Source organism: Acomys russatus, chromosome 5, assembly GCF_903995435.1.
Source record: "Acomys russatus chromosome 5, mAcoRus1.1, whole genome shotgun sequence".
NCBI lineage: Eukaryota > Metazoa > Chordata > Mammalia > Rodentia > Muridae > Acomys > Acomys russatus.
The window spans coordinates 2,451,883-2,470,737 of record NC_067141.1 but is presented as its reverse complement, the minus strand read 5'-3'; the positions used below and the strand labels follow the sequence as shown (position 1 = coordinate 2,470,737).

The following is an 18,855-nucleotide window of genomic DNA, read 5'->3' as shown; positions in this document are numbered from 1 at the left end:
CTCCTTTTCCTTCTCCTTCTTCTTCTTTTTTGTATAACCAAACCCAGGTTATAAGCCAGGCATGGTGGTGCATGCCTATAGTCTCTTGGGAAGTAGAGGCAGAAGGATTGCTGTGTGTATGAGATCATCCTAGGCTAGAGTGAGAGCCGGCCGATCTCTACAAGGAAAAGGTTGTAAATGAGAAATAATGTGCTATTTATTAGAGAGAAGTTTTCAGATGATTTTTTAAAAATAACCTTATCTTAAAAGTGGGTTTAATAAACACTGTGAACTGGGGCAGAGGGTGTTTACTTTCTGCTGATGTCTGAGTGCTCCCACCCTGAGCAGGGCCTTAGAACACTGAGGCGGGCAGGGCTGTGAAAGAGGCTGCGGCTTCCCCAGTGCAGAGGGGGCAGAAGGTGGGCGAGAAGGTGGAGGCACAGGTGGGAAAGAGGTGGGCAGCCAGGTGGGTGGAGGCTGGCGGGTGGGCAGAGGCTGGGGTGAAGGTCTGCAGCAGGGAGGCACAGCAGGGCAGGGTGGCTGCAGAGAAAGGCAGTGGGCATTTATATTAGGGAAGAATTGGGCTAAATCATATAGGATCTTAAAGGCTGTGGTGAGAATTTTCGCTTCACTTTCCCCTTTTTATTTTATTGTACAGGATGATGCACATTTCATCCCCCCACCCTTCTTTAAAAATCTTTTTGGTCTATTGCACCTGTACTTGCAAGGCTGTGTGTGGCTTATATGTAACAGAAAATAACATTGCCTGAGTGACTTTGAGCCAAGAGGAATTAATTTTTCAATAATGAGAAGTCAGAGGGTGGGGACTCCAGGAGCTGACTCAGGGCCTGAACAGAGTAGGGCCCTTTGCCAGTGCTCATGGCAGGTAACCCTGGCAGTGTGACTGTCACACTATACAGGAAGAGACCACGGGATGGGCTGGGGAGACACGGTTCTACCTTCTACCAGGCAATCAGCAGTGTGCCAGTAGCCCCTGCTGACTTCTAGGCCATATTGGCCATTTCTTGGTCACAAGATATGTCCCAGCTGTAAGGGATGCTGGGAAAATGGGTATGGGGGAACAGGAGCTGCTCTGGTATTTCTCAACTTAACCCTCTCAACATTTTGAGTCAAATAACTTTATTGGGAAACTGTTCCTCACCTCAGCCTGGCTTCTGTCCACTAGCTGCTAGGAACATAGCTCTCACTGGGACAACCAAAACTGTCTTCAGAGATTCCCAGGTCAAATCCCATAAGGAAACACTGGTTAGTGCAACCAGGCTTCATACCCTGAGCTGAGCCAATGGCTACCCTAAACAAAGCTGGTTCTCCATTACTTGTTTTTTTGTTTTGTTTTGGTTTGGTTTGGTTTTCTGAGACAGGGTTTCTTTGTGTAACCTTGGCTGTCCTGGACTTCCTTTTGTAGGCCAGGCTGGCCTTGAACTCACAGTGATCCGCCTGCCTCTACCTCCTGAGTGCTGGGATTAAAAGCATGCGCCACCACGCCCAGCTGGTTCTCCATTATTTGTGACACTGGGGATCTAATTACAGCCTCATGACTGAGACACAAGCACTCTTCCAGAGCTGTGTTGCAGCTGTTTTAAAATTTTTAACTTGAAGTGGTGTCTTACAAAGTTGTCTGGGCTGATCCAAACTTGCTTTGTAACTCAGATAAGCCTTGAACTTGTGACTGTCCTTCCTCAGCCTCTCAGAGCTGGCCACACTATCAGGTCTGACTTCTTTTCATGCTGTGACCAGTGCTAAGCCTCAAACTCACCACCCTCCTGCCTCAGCCTCCCAAGGGCTGGGTTAGGGGCATACACAACCATGTCTGGCTACAAGCGGCTGTTTCTTGGCAAGGAAGGTGGGAACAGCAGCACTACCTCTCAAAGGGCTGCTTGTGAGAATTTAGCTTACCCAAGGTCCCAGGGGTGAAGCTTTATTTCTGCTGGGGTCTTTCATGGAAGCCCACCACAGCCCTGGGAGGCATAGGCTGTTATCTCTAATCAAGAGAGGCTTGGGGAGTTTCCAGGCTTATCAACTGCTTTGTGGTAAGCTCTGTAGAATAAGTCTAGTGACCATAGAACTACCCAGTGCCAGCTGCCTTCTTTGTACACTGTGTGGGAGGTGCATGACCTACGTGACACATGCTCTGGGAGGCATGTGGCCTGGGAGGCACACAGTGTAGGGACACTTAATCCCAGCAGGTCAGCCTGCTTGTGCCACCCTGTAGAGTGGTGCACCACACCCATGGAGCCACTAGGGCTAGCATCTCACTGACACTGTCCTTATACCTTGGGAACTAGTTTGGCTGGCATGGACAACAGTATCAGCTATGACCTTGCCCTGTGAAAAATGCTTTGGTTTCTCATGGGCTGATCACAGACTGTCTGTGGCAGGAGTGACAGCTGGAAACATGGAAGTTCACACTTGTCACTAGGAGCCTTGGGAAGGCTTAGGCTTTTGAGGGATGGCATGGGGCTGGATGCAAGACTTTGCTACCTCCTGGCTGTGTGACCTTGGGAAAGTTACTCCCTCTTTGTGCCAAATTCTAAAGCCCCATGATGGTTTCTGACTTTTACTTAGACCACCTGAAGACCCATGGAGAGACAGTGGGGTCAATGGCATGTGGCAACTTCCTGTTCATTGTTCGTTCATAAGGCTCCTGCATGTTAACCCTGCATCTCTTTTGGAGATGAAATCAGACTGTCTTGGGTGATTGAAGTGCACCCAACCTGTTCCCAGTGCTAAAAAGGCTCATGGGGTCCCTGGTAGCAATAACACAATATAATTCTAGACCATGCACAGGGTGGCTGGTGGGCGCAGTGGCCTGGGTCTGTAACAACAGCTTTGAGCTGGAGACAGGCAGATCCCTGGAGCTCGCTGGCCAGCCTAGCCAGTCTTTGAGCACCAGGTATAGTGAGATACTCTGCCTCAGAAAACCCTAAGGTGGAGTGCAGTCAAGGGACACACCTGATGTCGGCCTCTGGCTTTCATACGCATGTGTACTCACGCGAACATGTGTGCGCACCACACCCACAATACTACTATGAAAACAATAAAGGGCTCAGCATAGGGTCTGGCACATGGTGGTAAGTACTTGGTGTTCTATAGCTGATGTTTATTTAATAGTGACAATAAACACTGATGGTGAGTGTGTTGAGGGCCGCTGATAATAAAAGCTCTAGTCATAGCAGCAAAGATGGAAACCCTACCGGTGACTCCAGGCTGCAGCCTAGCTGGGCCCTGAACTGGGAGACCCAGTGTCCCTCATACAGCCTGTAGCCTGACCCAGGTGGGCACTGCCTTCTTCCACAGATGTGGCAGTGGGTCCTTGATGGCAGACCAGGGAACCCAGCTGATCTCTACACCAGGCTAGACCCTCAGATAGCAGGCTCTGTAGCCAGACTTCCTCCTAACTGGGACTTGCCAGGTGGCAGTGGGGCTCTGCCCCTGCCAGCAGCACCTTGCCTTCCCTATGAGGAGTCATTGGGGTTGCCATATTTGACAGCAAAGGGCCAAAGCCATTCACTTAAGCTTGAATGTGAGAGAAACAAAAGATTTATTCATATAATACACCCCAACTATTGCATAGGTGTAACTATGCTACAAAACCAGCTTGTTGTCTCCCTGAAGCTGGTTTAACTCAGGGACTTGAATTTTATCTGGCAACTGTAGGCATTAGGCCCCACTCCCCTCAGCCTCTGTGATTTGCTGGGTGCTATGGTGGCTAAGGTCTGGACAGATAAAATTGGGTCTGCCAGTCTGAGCAGTTTCTCCAGCTCACTGAGCACGCTGATTGGCTCAGAGATAGGCATATGACCCAGTCAGGGACCAATGAGTGTCAGCCTCCAGCAGGCATTAAGAGAGACCCCCTAGAGGCTCCAGAAGCAGAGACTGAATTATTTGGGATGTTTGAGACCATGGGTTTGTTTTGTGGGTTGTGTATTTGTGTAGTTGGGTTTCCCAAGACAGTCGGTCTCATGATGTAGTCCAAGCTGGCCTTGAATTTGGATCCTTGTGCCTGGGATTACAGCCATTTGCCTTCCATCCCCACGATTGGTTTTGCTGAAGTTGGTTTCAGTTTCCTATCTGTCTGTGACTGGGTAACACTGCTAAGGGCCTCAGGTCAATGCTTTGAGGACAACTGGAAAGGAAGTGCACCCTTCCCAAGCTAGCCTAGGACTTCTGGCCTGCCTGAAAGTTCTTGGCTCTCAGGGCAGCATGCTTGCCCCTCCCACACCCCAGGCATGCTCCAGGACACCCTTGCTTCCTAGAGGGATAAAGAACAAGCCTCCATCCAGTGTTTTCTCTCTTTATTTTTCCAAACAAAGCACGTGCTCCCCGGTAAAGCCTTCTTGCCTGATGCCCCCGATGGTCTGCCGCTCTATCCTCCCCAAATCTATTAACAGAGGTCAGCCAGTGCCGATGAGGGCAAGGTCACTGATTCTGGGGGACTGAGGTGGTGACACACAGAAAGGGGAATGGCCTGTCACCAAGAGAGGGACTCAAGGGGTCTATCAGGCCAGAAGACTGTGGGAAGTGTGGTATCAGTGTCATGACCCTAGGGACCCTCAGCCTGGGACTGACCAGAGGGACATGGGCTCTGGCTTGGGCACCTGTGCATCTGGCTCTTTGGACAAGGCCTAATAAAACGAGGCCCTGGCAACAGTTATAACCCTTGAGTTTTGAGTTCACCAGCTGCTGGGTCGGGTGGGGGCGGGTTGTCTAGATGGCTTCAACTTCACTGTCCGACTCCATGGTGTCCAGCGGCTGCAGCCTCAGGGAGTCATAGTTGGGAGGTGGGGTGCCCGGAATGGGCAGAGTCTGTTGGTCAGGGTAGACCTCGGCGTGGGGACTGTGGTTGGTTGTGTCAGGCTGGAAGCCAAAATTGGTGTGGGCCTCCACGAGCTCAGCCACAGTGGGTGGTGGGCCAGTGTACGGCGCTTGTGGCCGCATCCTGCGCAGGCCTCTGCAGGAAGCCACCAGCTTGATGATGGTGATCCAGATGAAGTCGATAATGATCTCCCCAAATTCAATGAGGCACAGCACCGAGCCCCCCATCCAGAAGCCAAACTGGCCCCCCAGGTTGGAGAGCAGCCACACGATCTGTAGGACACAGGGGCGTGAGGCCTGGACCTGCCCAGCTTTGGGGGTCCCAGCTCCCACCTCGGGACCCAGGCACTCACATTGTTGGCTGGCGATTCCTCGATGGTGCGGTAGTTGAATTCTTGGAAATAGATGTTGAGCTTGACAATACCCTTCCTATAAGAGGTAGCAAGGCAGGCTGGGACCATTGCTGCCCTCCCTCCCAGGATGGGTGCATGCATGTGCCCTGTGGGGCGGGCACTACAGGGCACCTGCCCACCTCCAGTCTGAGTTGCTCCCAGGAGTGAGGTGCTTGAAACCAGACCTGGAATTACTACCCTTCCTACTTGCCCTGGGCCTCAGAGCCAAAAAGGACATCTGTGCTTAGCACCTGACCTGTGGACCTCATCTTCGTCCCGTGTCTACAGTTTTACTAAAGGGACTTCTGTCTTGAGATGGCCCCAAAAGTCACTCTGCAGCCCTTGTCTGGTCCTAGGGTAGCCCGGCCCATATGCCGCACACCCAAGAAGTGTGGCAGCCTCAAGCTGGGGGACCAGGGCACTTGGGGCCAAGGAGTGGCCCTTCATTACACTGGGAGTCCCTGGAAAGGCTGAGCCATCTCATTTCTCCAGGCCTTTCCCAAACTCCAGTCTTTCTCCTGGGTAGCTCCAACTTCTCAACTGTCACCTAATCACAAACCTCCTAGTCTCTTGGGCACACTGAGGCTTCTCCGTGTTCCTAAGGGAGAGTGGCTCATGCAGGACCCTCCTGGCTAGAAGCCCTTCTTGCATCTCAGCTCAAGGTTACTGGAGTGTAGACCTTGCCTGTCCTGCACTCAGAGCATTTGTCTTCAGTGGGCGCATGGGGAGAAAAACGGAAGGATGGGAGTTGGCGAGACAGCTCAGCATGGAAAGTGATCGCCACATAAGCCTGATGGCCTAAGTTAATCTCAGGAACCCACATAACAATGGAAAGAGAGAGGGGACTCCACAAAGTTGTCATCTGACCTTCACATGCACACTATGGCATGTGTGCCTACATACATACATGTCATATCCAGAATAATTCTTTTAAGAATGGAAGATGGGGTGATGGAGAGGTGCTAACACATGGAAATCGGGGCCCCTCCATTAGACACTCAGCTGCCTTTCTTTCCCCTTTCACCCCCTCTTCCTCCTCTCGTATTGCACTGGATTTGAGCAGCAAAAGGCATTTGGGCAGCTGTTTCCTATGCAAACCCTGCCCAGGGCACTGGTTCCTCCCTTCACTCCAGACTCACCTGCTCAGGGTGATATTTGGACTCTGGTCCCGCTCCTGAGACAGGACATGCAAGATCCAATCCTGGAACCCAAGAAAGCAGCTGAGAGAACACACATGCACATGCAGCACAGCCCAGCTGCCCAGGGCTAGTGCAGAGATCAGCCCTGCCCTCTTAGAAGCCACAGCCGTGACTTCAGAGCAGAAGACACTCACAGCGGGGAAGGGGCTCAGCTCTCTAGCTCTCTTGTCCCCTGGCAGGCATTGTCTGCCCAGATCCCTGCCCAGGACAGCTCTGCTGTGGCTGTAGCTCACACTACCTCCTTAGAGAGGCCTCCCCTTGCTGTCACTGCCATTGTTTGTCCCTCACAGCCACGACTTCAAAATGATCTTATTTCTATGTATATATTGTCTCTCACTGACTGGGCTGCGCACTTGGTAAAGGGAAGACTGGCGTGGTGCCTCGGAGAGTATTGGTGGAGTCGAAAGAAGGGACAGAGGAACTAAGGAGAGGAAGGAAGGGAAGAAAAGAGGAAGGGATGTAGAAATGGACGGAGGTGTTTAAGGAAAGAAAGATGGAAGGGGAAAGACCCTCTCTAAAGTCCTGGACTTGTTCTCTACCCAAAGATAGAAGAACAGAAGTAGACCTCCTAACATCTCACCTCAGAGGCCTCGGAAGGCCAGTCAGCCATGGAGATGGTCATCTTGTACTGGGTGTCACTGGAAGAGAGACGCCAGCCCTGTTGCTGTCCCAATAGCCCTGCCCTCCTTACCAGCACCCGTGGGTCCCCTGGGCCCCCTCACCAGCACCCGCGAGTCCCCTGAGCCACACTCACTTGCAGGATTCTTTGCACATGCTGAGGCAGGTCTCTCTCTGGGCCACACTCATCTGTAGGCTTAGGTAGCAGTAGGCTTCATGGGAGAGAGGGGGAGGTCAGGAACCAGGAGGGGCCTCCCTCCCCCAGGGGGCCTCTGCTTTCCTCCTAGATCACCCAAAGGAGGCGCAACCCAAGTTCCCTGACACTAAAATCATTGTTCCATACCTCACCCCTCCTCCTGGGTCATCTTGCCTAGCCCAGCATGGTGTGTTTGCTATCCCTAAACATAGATACAACTCAGTAGGCGAGAGGCTCTTCTCCTTTGTCCCTCCTCATCCTTACCCAGAAGATGGCTTCTAGGGTCATGTACAGAAGGATGAACAGCCAAAGAATAAATGTATGTATTTATGTATGCATGCATGTATGAATGGATGGATGGATGTTTTCCTCATTTGTATATTGTATTGGTTGTATGACTCACAGATGCTAAGCGCATCTCTGGACCAACTCCAATCTCCCAGGGGAGTCTCCCATCTCCGTGGGAACACATTGGGGATTTTTTTCCTGTGATGAAGCCACAATCACAACACCAGCTTCTTCAGTGTTCCCTTCCAGCCCAGATCACTTCATGCATGGACACACATGCTGAGGATGGAGTCATGTCTTTGTGTGCACGTACACACATGCAAGCTCTTGAATCAAGATGTCTGCTCATGAGCACACACCGGTTCTGCACATGGAGACACAACTATGCCTTTCCTATGTGCATCTGAAGACATACACACACACACACACACACACACACACACACACACACACACACACACACACACAGCATAGTCTCCAGCAGCCCCATGCCCTGGCTCGTGTGTGTGCATGGATGTACATGGCACACACGCCTGGAAGGACAGCAGCTCATCCCCACACCCATGGGTCTCAAGCGTGTTGTACTTCACAGAATCAAGATGGGGAGAAGCGGGGCTGGGGAGAGCCCCTGGGCTGGGGAGGGAGGGCCCCTGGCCTGGGGAGAGAGCCCCTGGGCTGGGGAGGGAGCCCCTGGGCTGGGGAGGGAGCCCCTGGGCTGGGGAGAAGCGGGGCTGGGGAGGGCCCCTGGGCTGGGGAGGGAGGGCCCCTGGGCTGGGGAGGGAGGGCCCCTGGGCTGGGGAGTGAGCCCCTGGGCTGGAGAGGGATGGCCCCTGGGCTGGGGAGGGCCCCTGGGCTGGGGAGGGAGCCCCTGGGCTGGAGAGGGAGGGCCCCTGGGCTGGAGAGGGAGGGCCCCTGGGCTGGGGAGAGAGGGCCCCTGGGCTGGGGAGGGAGCCCCTGGGCTGGGGAGGGAGCCCCTGGGCTGGGGAGGGAGCCCCTGGGCTGGGGAGAGAGCCCCTGGGCTGGGGAGAAGCGGGGCTGGGGAGGGCCCCTGGGCTGGGGAGGGAGAGCCCCTGGGCTAGAGGCGGTCCTGCGCTGCTGGCTGGCTGTCGTCCTGTGCTGAACTCACCCCAGGCTGGGAAGTCTCTGTTGTTGCAGTGTTTCTCCCCAGCAGGCAGTGGGTACAGGTAGTGGCCACAGCTACACTTACGGATCATGTGCTCTTGGAAACAGGAGTGAAGACAGGCCTGGGGGTGCAGAACAGATCTCAGACATGGTGGATGCTCCCACTCTGGTACCCGGAAGAAGGAGCCCAGAGAAGGTGCAGCCAGGACAGAGAGCTGGGGGGTTGGGGGGGGTGGCTAGGAGGTGTGGCCTTTTGGCTGGGAACCTGTGGTGAGCAGACAGCACAGCTACAGGCTCTTTAGTTAGGCCATGGTTGTTCTTGCACATTGCGGACTCAAAGCAGATCCCAGCAGATCTCCATCCAAAGCTAGGTGGTATGGCGTAGGGGCGGCCTGCCTCAAATAAATGAGCTAACAGCTCCTTCAGTGAAGTGCCAGCACCCTTCTGAGGCCCATGCACACAGAGACCCAGAGAGAGGGCAGGTCAGCTGGTTCTGATCTCTTTCTTATGGGGGGTAGGGAGGACTACCCAAGGGAGGCAGGGGGATGACCTTTAATGGATCAGAGCTGAGGGGAGATGAAGTAGAGAGGACACAAGAGTCCCTAGCCCTGAGAACTGGATCTACTGAGGACACTTTCAGGGCCCTGATATCCATGGTGTTTAGGTCATTCTGACCTGGTTTCAGTTTACTCCCAGACTAGCTATGTGTCCTGAAGCAAATGATTAACTTGTGAGCCTCAGTTTACTCATGGAGAAACAGGATACTAGCCACACCTGCCTTCCAAGGTTGGAGGACTCAGCACAGCGTCAGGCGCTTGATAAGTAGTTATTACGCCTTCTCCTTCGCTCTTGTGCATGGCTCATGTGTCCACTATGGGCTCCTGCCTCTAACCCATCCCTGCTCCTCTTGCCTCTGCCTGCTCCCCTGCTACCCTCCTCCAGACCACTGCATCTGACCTCTTCTCCCAGAGGGACCATTGAGGCACCTGCTGGCAGGAGATGGGCTGGCTAGCTCATTCAGAAGTGTGGCCAAGAAGAGACAGAGCAGGTGTCAGAGAAGGTCGTGGAGTTAGAGTGACCCTGGTTCAGGCAAGTGGCTCACACAGACCTCAGTCTCTCACTCGGAAAACAGGTGTCATCCCCAACCCCGCGCCTGAAGCGGGGTAACCCAGGCATCCCCTTTAGGAGTTCCTGGTTGGCAGACTGAAGTTTCCCGGGGATGTAGCTAGTCCTCCCTGTGCTGCTTTGTCTGTCTGTCTGTCTGTCTGTCTGTCTGTCTGTCTGTCCATTCCTCTGGAAGCTCCAGAGGTGGCCAGAGTTCTCCATGGAAGACAGAAGCCCCTCAAACAGGAAGTGGCCAAGTCAGCCCAAGAGGAAGGTGTAGTGCACCCAGACATGAGGCAAGCACCCTTTGCCTCTGTTTCCTTGGCTGTGCTGGCGGAAAAAGGCAGGAAGCTGTTCATTTGGTCCTTTCTTCAAGATTTGTTCTCCCCCCCCTCCCAAGGCTGTAGAGGGAAAGTTGCAGGCTGACCTCAGATGAAGACAAGAGGAAAGCTCCCAGCTACAGCAAGAAAGCTGGAGGGCAGCTAGCTAAGAGGGACTTCCTCAGGTTAATTGGTGAGGCATTCAGGTCAGGGTCTGTAAATTGCAGTTTTCCTCCTTCCTACACAAGAGTCGATAAGCCACGTGCACTACAGGTGCCTCGAGGGTGTAACGTGTAAATTACTTTCTAAGTACACAGCCAACCTTTTGCAGTTAGGGCATTCATAAATGCTGCTGTTGTTGGCATATTGATATCATAAATGCTGCTGTTGTTGACTTATTGAAATCATAAATGCTGCTGTTGTTGGCATATTGATATCATAGCGGAGGGGCCAAAGAAATCAAACGAGTAAATGCATGCAGATAGATCATCACTAAATCTCACACACAATGGCAGTTCCATCCTGGAAAGTATGTTAGAGTGGCCAGCCCTGGGCTCTGGGTAAGAACCCAGTCAGAACCCTTGTCTTTGCAGTACTGTGATCCCCTGCGCTCCATACAAAGATCCAGCCAGGTCTGTCCGGTGCTGCATGCCTGTAATCCTACTACTACTGAAAAAGCTAAGGAAAGAGGATTGTGCATTTCAGGCCAGCCCAGGCTACACAGGGAAACCCTGTCTCACATAAGGAAATAGGAAAGAAAAGATTTGGCAGGGCTGGTCCAGCTCTCATAGAGAGCTGAGGTAAAGGGGACAGGGCCCCAAGGTCACCACGCCTGTCCAGCCTTCCCACCTGGATGGAGTAGGTTGTGTTGTAGTCACTGTAGAGGTTCTGAATTTTAACATCGGAGCCGTTCATGGTGCAGGGACTGTAGGGATTCCCCTTGCGCTGCAGCTTGTCCTGTGGAGAAAGATGGCTCATGGAGACCCCTGGTAGCCCCTTCAGGATGTACCTCCCCTGGGGCCAGCCAGATGCTGCTAAGGAGTGGGGAGTCCCTGGAGGTGCCAGGGGGTTACTAGATCTAGTGCATTGCCAAGGCTGGCCTGGGGTCATGGAGCTACTTCCTCAGGGCATTGGAGGACAGCCTGGACAGGGAAGCTTCTCTCTTCACTCTTCAGCCTTCCCACTTAGGCTGCCCTGGGGTCCCCGTCTTTACCACCAGCACCCCGATGGATGTCTCAGTCCCTGCCATGGCATAGATGCCCTCTTCTCTAATGAAGGGGTACGTCCTCTGCTCGTGGAGCATCAGCCTGGCCCCTGCCGTGGACGCAAGGAAGGGGACATAGTCCTCCTGGCCAATGTCCAGGATCAACTTGAGACCTGTTGGGGTAGGACAGGGAGGGCTATTACAGAGCGTGCACATCCCCCAGATGTTCAGCCAAGGCGTCCTCTAGGGCCTAGAGTCACTTCCTGGGCTCATAGGCCCCGCCTACAGTCTCTCATCAGCCCCGCCCGCCCTGCCCAGCCCAGCCCAGCCCATCTCACCCGAGGTGACCTCATCCTCCCCATTCAGCCCCTTCCAATGGCGTCGCTCCTTCCTGCTGTGCCTCTGAAGGCGCTTTTCCCTAGCTATGGAATGCTGTCCTTGCCCTCTCCTTTCTTCTGGAACACCCTCACTCTTTCTTAAGGCTGAGGTATCACTTCCTCCAGCAGCTTCCTTGTTCAGAGCCACAGGGTCTCTGTGTGCCCTCTCCTAGCTCTGGACCCGCATTCTTATTGTCTGTCTTCTTCCCCGCTGGGCTGCCCGGTTTGGAGACAAAGATTTGCTCCATCACACTGAGCCCTGAGCTTGGGGCACTGGGGTGACCATCTCAGCCTGAGACAATTGGAGCCATCACTCACAGAGCACTTGCTCCACACTATGTGCTAGTGAGATGCTTATTTATTTATTTAAGACAGGAACTGGCCTCAAAGTGGTGATCTTCCTGTCTTGATTGCTGAGATCACAGACTTATGTCGTTGAATTTGGCTATAAAGTTCCTTATTACAAAACAGTCTAGTGGGTGCTCACAAAAGCCCCATTTTACAGGTAAGCAAACTGACGCACATGGAGGCAGAGGGACCTCTCTAAGGCCGCTCTGGAAGGAAGAGAATTTGTTGGGATTCTAACCAGGCCCACCAGCTCCTCATTTTAGTAATGTATCTCTCAAGTGAATAGTCCAGGAGTGTGTTGACTGTTTTCACTAGGAAGGTGCTCAGCCCAGGGGCCCCTCATATCCAGGAACCCTAATGGTCAAGGAAGGCCATCCTGCCTTTTGATGGCCAGAGTGTCACAGCCCAAGACTGTGTGCTGACTGCCACCCATGAACGTGGATGTTTTGAGTGTGTGTCTCTGTCACTGAGGCTGGTCTTGTGATCATCTCACTTCAGCCACACAGATGTAGAGGTTGCGGGTGTATTCCGCGACAGCCAGCTCCCACCAGCCTCCCTCTAGAGGACAGGGCAGTGGAATGGGCATCTGTCGCCAGCCACATCCCACTGCCCCTCTGTTCTTCACTCTTTCGCTCTGTTGGGCTACTCTACGCCCTGTAGTCACCACGTGACCTTGGAGCAGTCGTGCAAGAACTTCTCAGAGTGCCCAGAGCACGCCGTACAGTCCTATTTCCTGTTCACATGAGGTGGTTTCTCATACAACGTTATGCAACCAGGAGCTGAATGACATTGTGTGCCATTCTTAGTTACCAAGTACTGTGTTCCTCAGGGAGAAACTGAGGCCCTGAGAATACTGTCATAGCCATGAGTTGTGTTGCTTCTGGAACAACATGGTATATTCAACAGCCTCCAGGCAAGCCTAATCCTAATCCTAACTCTTAACCTAGCTCTAACCTAATCCTGGGCAAAGGGCTCCCCAGGGCATTGCCCTGACCTGCGGAAGAGGGAGTGGGTAGCTGCTGCCCCTCATACACTTGAGAGAGGCAGCAGAAGGGAACGACTACGTCATAGCTCTTTCCTTCCTGTCCATCCCTCTGTGGAAGCAGCCAGCCTCCACCCAGTTCTTGGCACTGGGGAAGAGGTTGCTGAGTGGCTCCTGCTAGGCTTTTCTTAGCACACAGCCAAGGATTGGTAGAGACCTTGGCCTCTCCTGGTACCCAGCGGAGGCTCAGCAGTGGCCCCAGGTCTCTTAGTCTAACCTTAGTCTAACCCTCCATCCCACTCCTGATGTCAGAGGGCCTTTCAGCCCCATGTGGTAGCATCTCACAGATCTGCTCTGCTCCTCAGCAAACCAAAACTCACCAAATTCAGATCCCGGGTTGGCAGAGGGAAGTGCCTTCTCTCTCATGCCCCAGTTGAAGATGTAGCAGTTGCCATAATCAGGGTAGAAGATAGGCGTGAAGTTCCTGAAAGAAACAGTGGAGGCTGGAGGCTGGGGGAGCTTCCCTGGCCAGAGGGGTCCCCCAGGACACTGCCCTGCTCCACATGGGGGTGGGGGCGCGGTGGCAGCTGCTTTTCACTCGCTTAAGAAAGGCAGCAGAAAGGACAGGCTAGGTCGGAGCTCAGCTCTTTTCTTCCAGTCAGTCCCCTGTGGCAGCCAGCAGGGAGACTCCGGGAAGGCTGTGAGGAGGAAGGGAGGGTGTCTCTCCTGTCTGGGGCTGCTTTAGCTTTTGTGGCTTGTGAAGAAGAAATGGTCCCAAATGGCTGCCTCAGTCACTGCATCAGAAGGATGTGGCCTCTGCCCAACCCCTTTTGCTTTGCATAGCTGCCCAGGCCTAGGGATCCTTAGCCTCTGTGGGGGTTCTAGGTGTGCATTGGCTTTGTGAAGACTTCCTGTTGCTCTCTAAAACAATGCTGTTACCATGTTCAAAACTTATCAGCCAAATCTCTCAGTGCTACTGGTTAAATATGCAGTTCCAATTTCCACTTGTTTCACAGATATTAGATTTTTTCCCATTTGTTTATTTAAGTCATGACCAAAATAATTTTAATAGTTGTTTAATTGTATTTGGTTAGCAAGTCCTCTAAGTCTCTTTGGACTATGTCTTTTGGTCTAATAAGAAAAGCCCACACCACACAGGCTTGACAGCCTGAGACTGATTTTTGGGACCCATGGTGGAAAGGAGAAAACTAAGTCCCAAGAGTTGTTCTCTGAGCACAGCAGTCATGCGTGCATGTGTGCAATGTACGCACAAATAATAGCAAAAGTAGATGAAAATACAGTTCTGGTTTACTCCATGTAATAACTGAACATGAGATAGCCTTTTCTGAAAGCCAGATCACACTGTCAGCTAGAACAGAGTCATCAGAAATGCACGTGGTGGGGACTGTGACAGTGTTAGTCCTTTCAGTAAATAAAGGGTGTGAGGGAAAAGGAAATCACCTATAGACGAACAGAAACTCAGAATCGACAGTGTGTAAGATCAGACTTTGCACGCTCACTTGATGTGTGCAAGCTGAAAAGTGGCCTACGTAGATGGGCTGGGAAAGAGGGCCTGGTAGTCGCTGAGGGCTTGGGGTGGGCTGGGAATGGGCTGGGAGTGGGCTGGGGGTGGGCTGGGAATGGGCTGAGGGTGGGCTGGGGGTGGGCTGGGAATGGGCTGGGAGTGGGCTGGGGGTGGACTGGGAGTGGGCTGGGGGTGGGCTGGGAGTGGGCTGGGGGTGGGCTGGGGGTGGGCTGGGAATGGGCTGGGGGTGGGCTGGGAGTGCGCTGGGGGTGGGCTGGGGGTGGGCTGGGAGTGGGCTGGGAGTGGGCTGGGAATGGGCTGGGAGTGGGCTGGGAGTGGGCGGCAAGTCCCCAGAGCCTGTGCACAGTGTCAGTAAGACTGTGTGGGGGTCAGCTGGTGTGTAGCACAGCAGGGCAATGGCAGCTCCTGACAATATCTTACATGGTTTACATAAAGCTGGGAAGCAGGGCCTGTCATCCAAGCAGTCAGGCCGAGGAGGGAGAATCTGGAGTTTGAGACCAGCCTGGGCTAGGTAGGGAGGTGCTGTTTCAAAGTACAAAACAAACAAACCAGGCTAACAACAAAAACTAGAAGGGAGGGTTCCCAATGAACGAAGGGTGACTGTCTTGGAAGGTAGAGATGCTTTGATTTGTTCCCTGTGTGTAATAGCAGTAGGGCATGGTCACACTGTCCCCATACTGTCCCCACAAGCAGTACACGTGGACACACACAAGTATACTCAGCATGTACATACATACACTCCTACCTTCCTTCTCCCTTTCTCTCTCTCTCTCTCTCTCTCTCTCTCTCTCTCTCTCTCTCTCTCTCTCTCTCTCTCTCTCTCTCTTGTTTTGAGACAGGGTTTCTCTGTGTAGCCTTGGCTGTCCTGGACTCACTTTGTAGACCAGGCTGGCCTTGAACTCACAGCATTCCGCCTGCCTCTGCCTCTCGAGTGCTGGGATTAAAGGCATGCACTACCATGCCTGGCGCTTCTCTCTTTTTTAAAAGATTATTTGACCAAAAGGAAGAGCACACGCTGGGTATAGCGGCACATGCCTGTGTGATCCTAGTACAGGCCTGAGCAGTTCCTCTGGCTCTGCTCTGGGCTGTGGCTGCTCTCGTGGCCCTTAGACGTAGCGCTCAGAGTCTATTCCAGGGGCTTAGGATGGCTCATCCCGTACGTGTGCTTGCTGACAAGCCTGACCTCCTGACTTCTGTCCCCAGGACCCACACTGTGGAGAGAGGACTGGCTCCCTCAAGCTCAACTCTGACCTTCACATGTGGGCTGTGGCATGTGCCTCCCACAAACAAACAAACAAACAAACACATGTAGTACATGTTTTAAAAGTATTTTTCAAAGTAAAAACAAAAGGACCTCTATGTATCTACACTGTTGTTATATATATATATATATATATATATATATATATATATATATATATATATATATATATATATATATATATATATATTTCTTTAAAACCAGAAGGAACAGGGAAAATCCACCCAATGTGAGAAATTTAAATATCGACTGGCATTCCAAATCTTAAACCTTATATTCTGTGATGTTTACTGAGCAATTTCCACAGCCAAGCCTGTTCTGTTTTCTGTACACCATCACTTGGTCCTTGGATAACAAAGTGTTATTCCCCACATTTTCTCACAGGGAAATCCTGTACTAATCTTAGCCCCTGGACTGTGAGTAGCCTGAGGTGGCCCAGTGCAGATACAGACCTCCCACCTGGACGCTGCCCTGGCTTTCTTGGCCACTATCAGGTGAGCTGCACTGCTCAACCTCTGGGCTTTGGTTTTCCTAAACAGCACAGAGTAATAGTTAGCTTTTCTTGGCCCTACAAACATTTCTAGAAGTGGACACTGGGCTGGAGCAGCAAAGAAAATGGGATAGGGCTACTTATGCCACTTACGACATAGCATAGGCAGGGGATAGCTCCATGGTGCGTCTACTCTCAAATATGGCTCTGACCTATCCACTTTAAAACAGATTACACTTACTTATTAGGGAGGAGTATGTATGGAGGCACCAGAGGACAACTTAAAGAAGTCATTTCTCTTCCACCATGTGGGTCTGAGAAGTTGAACTCAGATTATCAGGCTTGGCGGCAAGCACATTTACCTGTTGAGTCATCTCACTGGCCCTGGCTCCAGCCCAGGCTCTCCAAGGCACCTGGTCCCCTTGTTCCCTGACAGCCACCTCATGCTAGAATCCCTGCGAAAGCCCTGCCCTCGCCTTTGCTCTTAAATAGTCATTTGATGCCAAGGTCCTCTCAGAAGCCATGTCCCCACCTTTGCTCCTTCCGTCCTCCTGTACAGTGTCAGGGTCACTGTGCCCATCTGTGTATGAGGCACAGCCCAGCCCTCTCAGATGCACCAGAGGGCCCATGCTTCTCACAGGAGCCTTTGCCTTGGCTCCTCCCTGTCCGTCACTATACTTCAGTGAAGGCCCAGATGCTTGCACACACAGCCCTCTGGACACCTGCTGCTCCTGTGTCTGGAACGTTGTCAATCCGTCCCATCAAATAGCTGGTATTTCCGTTTCCTCCAGTGTCATTTCCTCCGAGACCTCCTCAGCCTCCAGCTCACCCTATGCCAAGTGATGGAACTCCACTGGCTCTGACGAGGAATACTCCCTCCCCCATCAGGTTTCCACCTTTTTCTTAGCTGCAATTCCGCACAAGACTGGGAAATCAGCCTAATTTAGCTGCTTGCCTATGTGCCGCTCCTGCTGTGGACCCTGAGCCTGAGAGCCATGACTTTGGATCTGCCTGCCTGAAGATGTTCCTTAACAATGCTGAGCTTTCATTTTCCCCGAGAGCAGCAGCAGCTGCAGCAGCAGTTACCACCACCTTCCAGGACTGAGGCAAAGGTGAGATGCCTAGCATTACTATGACAGCACCTTGCCTGGTACTGTTCACGCCTCTGTTCCCAGGGCCCAGCACACAGTGCAGAAGCACACAGACATTTGGCAAATATTTGTTGAATAAACTGTAATATGTGATAAGGACACTGGAGAGAGAAACTGGGGTGGGGTGGGGGATGGGAGGGAGGGAGAGGTGGGTCAGGGAAGCTGTCTCAGGAGACATGAAGGATGAGAAGAGGTGTTGGAGTCTAGTAGGTGGGAAAGGGAAGGGTGTGTCCTTCTTGGACTGGCAAAGGCGTGAAGGGGAGCAGGATCCTTGAGCAGGTGCTGCAGGGTCTATATACTGTGTGGGTCATAGCTGAGAACACAGGCAGAGAGCAAAGCAAACACGCTACAGCCAGGCCCTGCTCTGAAGGGAGAGACCTCGCCCCAGGCTTTGAGGACACAGTGTTCTCAAGTGACTGTCTCAGGCAGCTGTAGCCCAGGAAGCAGCGGGAGGCTGCAAGGGTGTGGCAAGTCAGTCCCCTCTTCAGGCCACACTCTGCAGGCTGTCATTTCTTGGCAATATTTGTCACTCAGAGAGGCTGTGCCCAGCTCTGATAGCCTCTAGTTCCAGGGCGAGGGTCCCCGCTATAACTGTTTCCTGAGACAGGAGCCACACATGCAAAGGCCAGCAAGCCTTCGGAGGTGACTGAGAGATAGCCAGGGACACCCAGCTCACTTGTGTGACTTGAGCTTAGGAGATCCGCTCCAGACTGGACAAGATATTTAGGAGAGGGGCGGAGATGCCTAGCATCCGTGAGTCTACATACCCCGATCACGTGACCACTTGACCACTCCATCAGATCACTTCCGGAATAAGGGAAGGCAATACCCAGTCAAGGAAGATGATGTCATGGGTGCTATAACCTGGCCACTATGCTCCACTAGCTATGATACCTTACAGGTGTTAGCTGGCCTCTGGAGCAGGCTTCCTTGAGCCCATGACCCCTGCTAAGATCAAACAGGTCCACTCACATCAAAGGCATCCAACTAGTGCTCTGAAACATTCCAGATCATCCCCAGCAAAGAAGTCTGAGAAACCATCCTACCAGGGAGACTCCATGGTCAATGCCACCTGTCGGTCCTGGATGGAGTCTGTGACAGGAAAATGTCACGTGGGAAAATGGATGAAGCCAGAACAAAGCGTGTGGGTTTCCTTCCTAGAGATGTGCTAGTTTTCATCCTTTGCTGTTTGCTTTTGTGGTGCTGGGATTTGACCCAGGACCCTTAACACGCTGGGGATGCACTCAGCCCCTGACCTACATCACACTTTTCCCCTTAGTTTTGACAGATTGCAATTGCAGGATAGGATGTTAAGAAAAGAGACCACTGGGCAGGGGGTAAAAGATAGTCCTGTATGTTGGCTTTGGCTCTGTTTGTGTGTGCATGTGTGTGTATGGCGAATGTGCATGTGAGTGTGTGTGTGTGTATGTGCCAAGGGCTTC

At 52.5% G+C, this 18,855-nt stretch overlaps 1 protein-coding gene across 1 annotated transcript in view; it reads right to left on the bottom strand.

Annotated features, from left to right (window-relative positions):
• Positions 1-4,524: 4,524 nt before the first annotated feature.
• Positions 4,525-18,855, bottom strand: part of Scnn1b (sodium channel epithelial 1 subunit beta) — a 56,504-nt gene continuing 42,173 nt past the window's right edge. Inside the window, exons 5-13 of the mRNA XM_051145166.1 lie at positions 13,346-13,449; positions 11,268-11,431; positions 10,904-11,011; positions 8,635-8,752; positions 7,161-7,236; positions 6,987-7,044; positions 6,347-6,408; positions 5,169-5,244; positions 4,525-5,088 (exon numbers count right to left, since the gene is read on the bottom strand). Coding sequence (XP_051001123.1) covers positions 4,708-5,088; positions 5,169-5,244; positions 6,347-6,408; positions 6,987-7,044; positions 7,161-7,236; positions 8,635-8,752; positions 10,904-11,011; positions 11,268-11,431; positions 13,346-13,449 — 1,147 coding nt within the window. The 3' untranslated portion in view covers positions 4,525-4,707. The remainder of the gene's footprint in view (positions 5,089-5,168; positions 5,245-6,346; positions 6,409-6,986; positions 7,045-7,160; positions 7,237-8,634; positions 8,753-10,903; positions 11,012-11,267; positions 11,432-13,345; positions 13,450-18,855) is intronic.